This window comes from Phoenix dactylifera, chromosome 6, assembly GCF_009389715.1.
Source record: "Phoenix dactylifera cultivar Barhee BC4 chromosome 6, palm_55x_up_171113_PBpolish2nd_filt_p, whole genome shotgun sequence".
NCBI classification, from domain to species: domain Eukaryota; kingdom Viridiplantae; phylum Streptophyta; class Magnoliopsida; order Arecales; family Arecaceae; genus Phoenix; species Phoenix dactylifera.
In genome coordinates this window covers 4,177,688-4,190,508 of record NC_052397.1, presented here as the reverse complement: position 1 = coordinate 4,190,508, position 12,821 = coordinate 4,177,688, and the positions used below count along the sequence as shown (strand labels likewise).

Here is a 12,821-nt window from a genome sequence, read left to right as displayed (position 1 = left end):
AATATTAGCATAATTTTAGGAATCGCATAGTATCTGCCCATATTATTTTTTCTTTATCAGATAGTATTATTTTTCTTTGTTAGCGTGATCCTGTACTTGTTGTATTATTTTTCTTTAGTAGCAATGATTTTATTACAGTGATTTTAGAGATTACATAATAACTTGTATCGGCGGGTATTATTTTTCTTTATTAGTATTATCTTATATTAGCCTATATTATTTTTCTTTGATGGAATCTGTCGTATTAGCTTTCAATGTGTTATGTCAATTCCTAACCTGCTACATTAGCTTTTAGGATGCTATAACATATCGTGTTCTGCCACATTAGGCTCTATGATGCCATATCAACTCTTGATCTACCACCACGTCAGCCTCCAAGCTGCTATATCATCTGCTAGTCTATCACGTCAGTTTTTGAGCTGCCACTTCATCTTTTTAAAGCGAAATTGAAGCTACGTTTCAGCAGTAGGTTGCAGTGACCATGCACTTTATAAATGTTTTTTTTTTTTTTTGTGTGTAGTTGAAAGGGTACCTTTTTTTGAATAATATTGCATTTTGTTGCACCCGATAAGTAGTGTTCCTTGTATGAACAGAAGTCAAAAAGTTATAATTCTAGGATAACTCATAAAAACTAGCCTTTTGGTTTATGTTAACGTGAGGCAGCAACTTTGTTCCCACAAGTATGATGATCGCGCTCGAGCCAATCAAGAGCAGACGTGCTAATGTTTACAAGAGTTAGATTCCACCCAATTTGAACAAAACAAGCTTGCAATGCCTTTCCAATTTATACGTTAACAAATATCAAATAAGTTAAGATGGAAGCACTTCTTTCAGAGGACTTTTATCAAAACATCTCCCTAGAATGCCTATTTGAGGCAGCGAAAGCAGTAAAATTTACTTTAAATTGTCTAGGAGTAGTTGGAGAAAAAAAATATTTACTGGTTTAATATTGCTATGATTAAGCTTTTCTTTTTTTAATAAGCCGGTAAATCATATATATAAATATAGTATGAGTACGTCCAAGAAGATAAAATATGGCGTAAGAGAGAATGAATAATCTCATAACTATCCCACAAAATACCTCCAAAGTACTAAGCCATAAAAATAGCGACCTAATTAGTTGTCATGTTCGCCGCCAAATATACATGAGTGATCTGGAAGGCAACACGGTCCCTCGTCAGCCTGCAGATATCTTGCAGCAACAGATGCTCCCCGCCTGACCTAGACAAATCTTGAATCTATCCAATCACCGCTGTAGAGTCACTTTCGAGATGAATACAATCTGCTTTCAGAATGAGCCTCGCATAAGTGATACTTTCCAAGACTATCCTAAGCTCTGTGCCAGGAACAACTGAGACATCAGATACGATTACCACCTACCACAACAAGCCTGGAGTCGGACCTCTAATCGCAAACTCAATCCACCGTTAGTCACATTGCCATCAAAGTTTACTTTGAGAAAGCTCGGTGATTGGATAATTAAACTAAACATAACAATACTTCATATTTAGCAAAACCGATTTTTCAAAATTCACTGTACATAAAATTAGAGGATGGTATTGTGGTTCGAGTTAGGTCTTTCGCGAGAAAGAAAAACATCATATTTCACCCTGCCGTTGGATCTCTTCTCGATGTTTCTGAGACGGGCGTGGGCACCGTGAAACGGAGAGAAGGCGTGGATATACGGGTCAGCATGCATTGCATCGGTTGGTTTGTTATTCTGCATCGCTTTTGGTGGCATACGGGTTTCGGAACAAAGGTTAATGGCGTGAACGTCACATTTATTCGGACTCACATCGAATGGTCCAATGTACCATTTTTTTTCCTCTTGATAACATCCCGTGAACTTATATTACATGTATGAGATTGGTCAAAGCATTAGTATCTCCTAATCTTACAAGAAACTGCCGAAATCTTGTACAATCCAACAAGCTGCATGCACACCACTGTGTCCATTTGGGAGTTTGGTCGTGCACGGTACCTTCCACATTCTTCCAAATTTAATTAACTAAGAAAAATTTAGTGTTTCCGCTCTCTAGTCTGAGCAATTCCCAATTGCGCAATCTCTGTTCTCCACTTTTCATGTCTTAGCATTTTAGGAACCATCTCCACATGTCCAGCTCCTAAAGTTCCCCTGTATCAAGCCGGTCGATATCTTAGCATAGAACTTGATCAGCCTTTTAAATAAATATCCAGCCTTTCAAGTAAGTTGTACTGACAATCAACCAATACTCACACTCCCATGGAAGTCAAGCCTGGTTGGATCAGATCTCCTGAGATGCCACTCGGGCCATCTTTATAAGGTGTCACATGATATTTTGATCGGACTACATTAATTTATTTTTTCAATTATCTTAAAAGATTTCTTCTAGACTAATTATAACAACCCAGAATCTCACCCAAATATCTAACCGGAAGGTATTATTTGAATTTCTTGATCCTGTATAAGTACTCAAGATTTACCCAGCGAATAACGATGTGGGACTAAACATACGCCTGCATGGGTCCTCACATACTCCTCTTGTTTAAGTCCTTACGTCTTCGTCAGACTGAGGGTTCAAATCCATTCAAATCTAATCATAAATACCATAATCAGTCCGTGGTCAGCTCCAATGAATCCGTGCTGCAGTGTCTCCTAGTCCACATTAGTTATGGGTCGGATCTGCTCTGATATCATTTGTAACAACCCAGTACCTCATCTAAAATGGCTAACCGAAAGATATTATTTGAGTTTCTTGATTCAGTATAATTATCCAAGATTTACCCAGCAAATAACCGATGTGGGATTAAATACACGCCCACACGGATCCTCACACTAACCATGTGGCCTCATCTCAGCTAATCTTTATATCCCACATGAGACCATAATGTAGACAGGCCTAGTTAAATCAGCTCTGAACGCACGGCCAAAATTTCATATCCAAGGTCAGATCCTCATTATTTCTTAATTTGTTCATGGCACCGCTGCTATCTACAGGGCCTTTGAGCAGGTCAAAGTCAAGCCGTGCAAGTCAAGCTCAACCTAATTGCACCTATGTTGCTTAATGAAACAACGAACTAGTTCACCCGACAAAAAGATAAAAATCTTCAGAAATAGACACGTAGGATAAAACGCTCTTTTGTCGCGTTCAGATCCTCTCTTGTCAAAACTCCGTGGCCATACTTTGTCCACATGAGAAACAAATCCAAACGAGAATGAGAATTTATCTCGCGTTAGCCACAAAGTAAGCCACGAGATTCTATGATCTGCCCGTTTATTTTATCTGTTTGTAAGTACAAATCTAGACACAAGATTTGATGAGCTGTACGTACCGTACTTCCAGTTTTTGACCATAGTTCATATTTCATACCCCCAAGCGACCATGGTGTGGGAAGCAGACCGAAGCCGCAGGCTTGATAGTGGCATGAGTTACGAACGTGCAGTTGCGGCCCAGTCATAGAATGGCGTCTCGGATTAGGAAAAGCCACCGTGGAAGGTCAAATTCTTGCTTGCATTTGCAGCCAGAACGATTAGACCTTGGTAGAACCATAATTCGCAGCAGAAGGTTCGGACCACTCATCACTGGTTGGCAAGCTTTAGAATGTAGGTTCAACATTCCCGCCAATCCGCAAGTTCAATCTTCCTGGTGAATGTGCATTTCCTTGTATCTGAGAAGAACTTCCAGATTAATAGGAAGGAAGCTTGATCTGAATGAATCAGAATTTCTATTCTATGATCGCTGCTGGCTGGGAGCTGTATGAGCGGTAACATCCACGTACGGCTCCGTGAGAAGGTGGTAGCTTCACATGTGACGTCAGACCGATGTAACAGAAACGCTCCTAAGTAAAAAAAAAAAAATTTCACATGGATACCTACCTAAATATCGGATATTGCATAAATACTCTTCCAAAATTGATATTTGCATGTATACCCTCGTAAAACTCTGTTATTGTACAAATGCATGTGATATAACAGTTATTTTAACGGTGTTTAGAAAAATTATATTTATATTAATTAAAATAAAATAAAATTTTAAAATTATGCTATTGCCCTTGTTTTCTCCTTCTGCTATCGGGATCGCGATCTATTTGCATGTCTACCTAATAAAGATATTTTAGTTATTTTAATTTAAAACTGTTAATTTTTTAACGTCGTTAAATAACATGGGTGCATATGCAAAAACAAAAATAAAAAAGAGTAGAATGGCAAAACAAGTATTTTACGAGGGTATATATACAAATATCAATTTTGGAAGGGTATTCATGCAAAATCCGATAATTAGGAGAGTATTCATGCAAAAAACCTAAAAAAAATTCTTTTTTTTTTTTTTTTTTGTGTTTTTCTATCCTTCATGGAGTATCTGTTCTTATTCTCGGTAGTTGTACCAGTGATGTCCACTGGACTGCATCATCAACCGTCCCCCTTCTTCTAAAACCATGATTTAAAATAATTTGACTAATGTGTCCGCTGTATTATACTTAGACATGTATATATTACTTAATAACGACAATTATATAGAAAAGATAATATTTAATCAACTATCGTCTCGTACTATTATCCTGTAAAATTGTTCGTTGAATAAAATATTTTTTACTCAAATTAACGATTGAACTATAATTTTGTCATCCAATTGAGCCATAATTTTTATCATTTAATGAACAAATAATAATATTGTTTTCATTCTTAATCATTATTTTCAATTATAAAGATAAAATACAGACTTTTAATTTTTATTTTCTTAATCCTATATCCTCATAGTTTAGCTGTTTTATGTTTTTGGATATGTAACTACTTAATTATGATGTATTATAGGTTATGCCAACATGTCGCCACGCTAAACATCAGTTGACAAATTAAGTTCATTAGAAGAAGTAGTACTTCAATCTTGATTAGTACAATGACTCTTATCAAAATTTGTCGGCTAGTTTACCACATGATTTGTTTCGTGATACACATGTTTCTCCGTACAATGAGAGATTGACCATACCGAACTTTAGTACATCGTGCACAGCGAATCTGATTATCCAAAGAACTCGATGATGAGACTCGAAAAAAACACGTTAATTAGTCAAAACAAAGCATCGCATATTGCCCATGCTTCAAACCGATAGAGAACTCATTATATGAGTGCGAGCATAAAAGCATCCATCCCTCACGGTTACAAAACACAAATGCAACACATGTATACACACTACTAATGTTGCTGGAAATTAGACCCGGGGGCGACCGCGGACCGAGGAGGAGGAGCTCCGACGAGTGGTGCGGCGGCGGACCGCTTTCTTCGGGGGGCATGCGAGAACCCGGTGGCCGGGGGTTCTCTCTTTCTAGCGCTATCTGTTGCTGTGGTTCAAATCTGGCCCGAAGGTGATTACGCCGGAGGAGTCGAGGGAGCTGCCGGTGAGTGGAAGAAGAGGATGGGGGCCACCTCCCGCGCGGTGGTGGACCTGCCCAAAGCCTCACCAATGGGATTCCGATGAGAGCCCTCCGACACTCAAGTTAGAGCGGGGTATATTTGGTCCAACTAAAAATTTTTTTAGGCGTTACCTGATGGGGCTATTTATAGTCCCCGTAAAGGTGCCTAGATGGCGGAGGTATGGCCCGTCCTCATCATGGGAGGTGATGGCGCGTAGTCAGAGCTTGCTTGTGGTGCGCAGTGCAGTCCGTTCTTGAGAACGGTGAGGCGTTAACAGTCGTAGCAGGGTATAGTCCCTGGTTGATACGTCGTGGTGTGGCCGGCAAGCAAAGCATGGTACGGTGAGACTGCTGCAGGGCGTGGCCGCAGTGCAGTTTGTTCATGGGAACGGTGAGGCGTTGACAGTCGTAGCAGGGTATGGTCCCTGGTTGATATATCGTGGCGTAGCCGGCAAGCAAAGCATGGTGCGGTGAGACTGCTGCAGGGCGTAGCCGCAGCATGTGGACAATGAGCTCGGCCTGCATGAGCTCGGCATTCTGAGCTTGGCCTGGATGAGACTGCTGCAGATCGTGGTCGCAGCATGTGGACGACGAGCTCGGCCTCCTGGGCTCGGCCTTCTGAGGTCGGCTCGGCCTGCATGAGCTCGGCCTTCTGAGCTCAGCCACTACAAAAGAAGGAAGAACTCCCGGCGCTTTTTTTTTGTCTCTACCGACGCTTATAAGCGTCGGCGAATTCCCAGCCCACGCTTCACAAAGCGTGGGTCAGACGTCGGGCAGGTGGGCGTGGGTCGGGTTTAACCCGACGCGTCAAAAAAGCGTCGTTGGTCTATGCCGACGCTTTTAAGCGTCGTTACGTTTACCATACTCCGACGCTTATAAGCGTCGTTAAAGGATTGCTTTTCCCGACGCTTTTAAGCGTCGTTTCTTCTATCAGACTTCGGGGAGAAGGGTTGGTTAATACGGATTTAGGCCGACGCTTAAAAGCGTCGTTAAAGGCTTGCTTTTCCCGACGCTTTTATGCGTCGTTTATTCTATCATACTCCGACGCTTATAAGCGTCGGCGAGAACGGTTGGTTACTACTTACATATGCCGACGCTTAAAAGCGTCGTTATAGGCCTGTCATTAGGTTTACATTCTTGTTGCATTTCCCGACGCTTATAAGCGTCGGCATTAAATTTTTTTTAAAAAAAAATTTTTGTAAAAGTAATTTTTAAATACTCTGTGTACATTAAATTCTTACAAAACAATATAAACAAATACACTGAATCACATTTATAACAAAATATGAGTCACAAACAAGAACTTTGATTACATTCATATTATCATATTTGATTACATTGTACTTCAAAAACATTCTAAAAACATACAAGTCAAATTCCTAAGTACACAATCTACAATATGTATCAAGGGTCGGCATCATCATCTCTACAATATTGTCATTAAGCTTGGGGCGAGCCCAGTCAACAAAGCTCTGCTGCTTGCTCGGGACCCTTTGTTCTCATAGAAGCCTTCTGCTGCTTGCAGGGGCAGACACCTTTGTTCCCATAGAAGCCTGGGGGCACGCAGAGGCACTTCATGCAGCATTTCTGGCAGACGAACATGCATGGCTTGTGGTATTGGGTATTCGAGCATCTCCTTGAGCATTGAGAGGGGCATTCTGATTACAGAAATTCAGAAGTTACACAAGGTAAAAAAAAAAAAAAAAACTACAATAGTTTCAAAACAATTGATCCAATAGTTTCATAATATGTCTTAACATGAAGCAAAATAAACAATTATCATCTACCAACCTTTGGCATGTCAACAAAGTAATTGACATTATGAAATGTCATGGATACTGGTTGGAAGGAAAGGATCATTCCTCTCTTCGGGGTACTTCCTTCTGAAGTTCTCATTTGAGATGACTCGGGCCTGTTGCTTACTGGTGCAATCACCAGGAGTTCCACTAGTTATTTAAAATGAAAGCAAAAAGTTTCCAGGAACATTTACAAAATAAACACGAGCCACAGGATGCATCTGCTCCAACAGGAGGTCGCCTTTAGATCCCATTGCAGAGTTAGTGCCTAAAACACCCTCGTCCTTCTTTTCTGCAGAATCCGATGGGATCACTGCCTGTGCCTTTCCCAGTGCTTTGATGACATTAAAAAAGGAAGTAAGAAATTCTATCAAGTGAAAAAATGGAACTAAAGCACAATAGAATAAAAAGTAGGCATATCAGTAGACATACGGTTAAGGTATGCAAAGGCAAGGGTGCACAAAATGTTGAAGAGGATAGAATACGCCAATAAAACACCAACACCAAGCCAATACCAGTACTCCTGGGTGGGCAGACCATGCAGATGGAGAACATTGTTCCCAATTGTATCATAGAAGCCTGGGGGCACGCAGAGGCACTTCATGCAGCATTTCTGGCAGAAGAACATGCATGGCTTGTGGTATTGGGTATTCGAGCATCTCCTTGAGCATTGAGAGGGGCATTCTGATTACAGAAATTCAGAAGTTACACAAGGTAAAAAAAAAAAAAAAAACTACAATAGTTTCAAAACAATTGATCCAAGAGCTAAATTTTGGAAAGTTTACTGCTCCCAAGTCATATGGCCTAATTTGTATGGTCCAAGAAATTGATGGGCTCCTCTGGTGCTTTAAAGTACTCATCTTTTGTGTTTGTGGTTCTCAGCAACCTGCAACACACCTTGTCCAAGAGGTATTCTCCTCCAGCGTATATGGAGGATTCCTCCAATACGACAGTATATGGAGGATTCCTCCAATACGACAGTCGTTGTTTCCACAGGCATGCCAAGCATTGTGTGAGGAATGGTCGAGAGTACTGAGTTGGGAAGTGAAGATCGCTAGAGCCAGGAGGAGGTATGCTCAGTTCCTTGATCAAAGCTTTGTTTCTCCTGCAACACAATATAGAGTAAAAGAGTCAATTGTTTCTAGGTAATACCTCCATCAGAAATTAATCCGTACGTTGGAACAGCAGCCAGACTACTTACTGATGCAATTCCGAATTCTTGTACACCTCGCTGAAACGAACCCCCAATATTTCTTCTTGTGATTGTGTTGTTACTTCCAGCATCCATGTTGCAGGATTATAGCCGTCTTGTATCTTGCTCACTCCTTCGATTTGCTGATAATATAAATGCAAAGTTACAGACGTCGTCGCGTCGCTCGAATATAAAATGTTTCAGGAGCTAAAACTCTGAAAACCAAAAACGATGCAACCTTTCTGCTGTCCATTTTCTTACCTCAAAGTAATCGATCAGATGACAAGAATGTCGCCCCAACGGGCCTACGTATATCTCTTCCCCTCCTCGCTTCAATAGAAACAGCTGCAGTTGGAAGTAACAAAGCATCAGATACCAGCAACATTTACAAATATGTCATTTTACGAATTACCTGCGAGAGAATAAAGAAAACCTATCGATCCGACCGATCTTCTCACCTCATCAAAAGCTTCAAAGATTTAGAAGTCACGAAACAAAGTCACGAAACTGAGTATAAAACTTATGACCCTTTTTATGTTTACAGGCTAATGACTTGAGAATGAAACTTGTGACTCTATATGTTCACATAGGCTGAAACTTATGACCCTTTTGGAGTATGCCATTCTCATTCAAATCTAATTTGATAATCTTTTTCTTTATGCTAATTCTTAACCTTCCAAGCAATCCAAGAATATTACTCGGTTGCTATGAAACTTATTGCACAAGCCAAATCAAACCACCTTAAATTAAAGTACTTCACTAGACTTCCAAGATAGTTAGTCAGTCAGCTGCAAATGCTATGTTTGGCTTGGGTTTTCTTCTGCTAATTTCATTTAGTAAATTATTGCTAAAATAAAGGACAAGATAAGTTTATGAACAGGTCATATTGGATCGAATCTAAAAATTTAAAATACGAAATGCAACTCTAAGAAAATTGCATAGAATAAAGTAAGTTATTGCTAAGATAAAGAACAAGACAAGTTTATCAAAAGGTCATATTTAATTGAATCTAAAAATTTAAAATAGGAAGTGCGTCTCTAAAAATTAGGAAGGACCTAGGAAGATACCACTTCTGATTTAACCCATGGATGATTGTTCAGTACACCCACTCACGCAGATCATGTATTTTATTTAACGGCAAAAGTACAGAGTCAAGTAATTTATCCAGTTGTTAAAGAAATATATTAAGCTTTTGAGAAAGAGGAAAAGAATTATGCTAGCTGGAAAAAGTAGAAAGAGACAGGTGCTGCCACCAGCAAATCGTGGTGGTCTAATGGTGACAAAGGTGGGCAGACATTTCAAAGGAGGAAAAATAATAGTTATGTTGATAAGGGAAGGTGTTTGATCTCCATGAATAGTTGCAGTAGAGAGATCCAACCATATAGTTAGTGGCAGGAGCCAGGTCTATAAGGATTAGCATATGAAATTTGCTCTCATAGGTTCAAACAATGGAACAGGAATAAGAGATGCGAGAGCGCTAATTTCCTCTCTTAAAAATTTCTTAAGTTCCCACATCTGAGATCCAGAAAAAATAGCAGCATACAGGTTTCCTATTTCTGCAAGTTATTTTTTTATCACATAATTATGTATAGTTGAAAATAAAAAAAATCACAAACACATCAAAAGAAAATTGTAAGAGAAAACAAGCATCATATGATAATTTATATTTTTTGATACCAAACATAGCAGCAAAATACACTTGAAGAAATATGCAATAACATGTACAGTTAAATCAGAATAACCAGCAAGCACAACCATAGATAATTCTCATGCCATGGAGTAATCATGTACTTAATACATCTAAAATCGTACATATCAGAATCTTAGTTAAGAAAGAAGCAAGCACCTGCAAGGCCTTCTGATAAAACCTTCTTTTTCGAAGCAATATACCTCAGACGACCGCCGAGTAGCTAGGGCTCGGGATGGAGGTTTGATGTCGGCGCGCAGCTAGGGCATCGACCGAGAGAGGATGAGGAGAGGGGGCCGGGCGAGCGTTAAAGACAAGAAGAAAACAAACAGGAGGAGGAGGAGGAGGAAGAGAAGGATGAGGAGGAGGCTTACCTCAGACGACGGCGAGGTCGACGGCGGCGGAGAAGCAGAATCTTCGATCGCCGATCGAGGCTACGGATGGAGGTGAGATCAGTTTGCAAGCCCTGAAAACAAAGAAGAGGAGAAGGACGAGAAGGATGAGGAGGAGGAGGAGGAGAAGGAGGCGGCTTACCTCAGAGAAGGAGGAGGAAGACGGCAGCGGGGAAGCCACGGATCGCGATGGAGCTGGCGATGGAGCTAGGGCATCGACTGATAGAAAGGGCCTCGACCGATGGAAAATGGAGAAGACGGGGCCGGTTGGGGGGTTTAATGTTTCCTAACGACGCTTTTAAGCGTCGTAGATTCGAAATCTTTGACCGACGCTTCAACGCGTCGTCGTTTCTTTGGATTTACCGACGCTTACTAAAAGCGTCGGCAAAGGTTGGGCTGGGCCAAACTTTCCCGACGCTTTCCTAGCGTCGGGACAACACAGTCGCCAAAACTCCCATTCGTTGTTGTGTAAGGTTTCTAACGACGCTTATAAGCGTCGTTGTTTCTTAAACTTATAACGACGCTTTATAGCGTCGTTGTTTGTTTCACTTTTCCAACGCCAACCCAAAGCGTCGGGAAAGGTTGGCTGTGAGCCAACCTTTACCGACGCTTTCCCCTAGCGTCGGGAAAAGTAAGTCGGCAAAACCAACTTTTGTTGTAGTGAGCTTGGCCTGCATGAGCTCGACTTGACCTGCATAAGCTCGGCCTGAATGAGACTGCTGGAGATCGTGGCCGCAGCATGAAGACGATGAGCTTGGCCTCCCAAGCTCGGCCTTCTAAGATCGGCTCGGCCTGCATGAGCTCGGTCTTGCTGTTGGATTTGGGTGCTTTAATTGTATCTGTGGGGTGGTCCATTTTTTCCTCCAACAACTAGCATTAAGGTCTAGTAATTAGTTAAAATATAAACACAAAATCAACATTCGCTTTAATGCAAGGGTTAGAAGGGGGGTTTCATGTCTGCTTGGCACCTGGTGAGATCTAACGAGAAGCATATTCATTAGTTAAAACTCTAGCCTTCCTAAGAACAGTTTGATGAGGTCCATGACTTGCATAAATATTTAAGCATTCCAATTATTTCAAATGTCATATAATATTGCAGCAAAAGAAGCCACACCTTGGTAGTGATTCGTGGAAGTCCCTCCTGCCCGAGTTTTAATCAGCTTTATTTTCAATAATATTTTATTTTCCATTAAATAAAGGCTTTTTATCTAGTGTCTATCATATCATGGACCTACAATGACCTGATTGAACCTTATTGAAAATTACCGTTAATCGCACGCGGCAAGTTGGACCCGTTTCCACGCATCGCCGCAGGCGCCAACTCGGTTCACACACAGTCGAGCCCGCCGCCACGCTTGAATTCGGGTACGGAATGCTTGGGTCACCATTGCCACGTGTCACGCGTTACCCGTGGTGCTACTCTTTTTAAGTGCCTTCTCCGGCCATCCCCTTTCCAATGCTGGAGAGCGTCCTCCTTCCAGCCAGGGAATACTCCGTTAGCGGCGCATTATGGAACCGGGCTCCGGCAACCAACGACGGACGCCGAGGAGGGAGGAGCCGGCTGGCTGGGTCCGGATGAGGAAGTGGGGCAGGTGGGTGGCGGAAGTACGGCTGCCAAGAAGCCGGAAGAAGCTATGGCTGGGCTCCCACGCCGACGCTGAGAAGGCGGCGAGGGCCTACGATGCCGCGGTGTACTGTCTGAAGGGCCCGGGTGCGGTGCTGAACTTTCCGGAGCGGCCACCGGACATACCATCAGCCAGCAATCTGAACCTGCCGGAGATACGGGCTGCAGCGATGGCGCGCGCATGCTCATGACCGGCCGAAGAGATCAGTCGATCAGGCCGGCCCGGCTGAGGAGGGCGACGTCGGAAGAACGGAAGTGGTGGTCGAGCCTGGTGGGTCGTCTCCAATTTTCTCACCGGATATTAATTTCATGGCGGTACGTGAGATGGCTGAGAATCCTGGAAATGGTAATGATGGTGATGGTGATGATGATACTGGTGACACTTATAGCTCGTTACTTTAGAACTTTGATGCAAGATTTAACTGGAAGCATATTCAGAATGAGACCACGCTCCTCTAGAGTGGGAGGTCAGGTGCACTCCTCCACCACGTAAGCGATGCCCGCTCCTTCTTCAACCCTGGTTAACTTTCCACCAACTTTGAAAATATTGTGAGAGGCAACATTGAGGCTGGACATTGTGAAATTAAACTCATGCGTGTAAAAAAATATAAAATATAAAAATAAATTTATCTCATTCTATCAGTTTTAAATGATGATTTCAATATGCATGGTATCAACGCAGGTCCTGAATTCGAATTTTGTCTAAGTGGTGATTTCAACAGTGCTCTCCTCCTCCTC

General features: G+C 41.8%; 1 protein-coding gene across 1 annotated transcript; it reads right to left on the bottom strand.

Moving 5' to 3' along the window:
• Window positions 1–7,992: 7,992 nt before the first annotated feature.
• Window positions 7,993–8,779, bottom strand: LOC120111155 (ABC transporter G family member 39-like). The gene is made up of 3 exons (XM_039127716.1): window positions 8,642–8,779; window positions 8,390–8,523; window positions 7,993–8,293 (listed from the first exon to the last, which is right to left on the bottom strand). The coding sequence occupies exons 1-3, from the start codon at window positions 8,747–8,749 to the stop codon at window positions 7,993–7,995; spliced, it is 543 nt and encodes a 180-aa protein (XP_038983644.1). The 5' UTR covers window positions 8,750–8,779.
• Window positions 8,780–12,821: the final 4,042 nt, after the last annotated feature.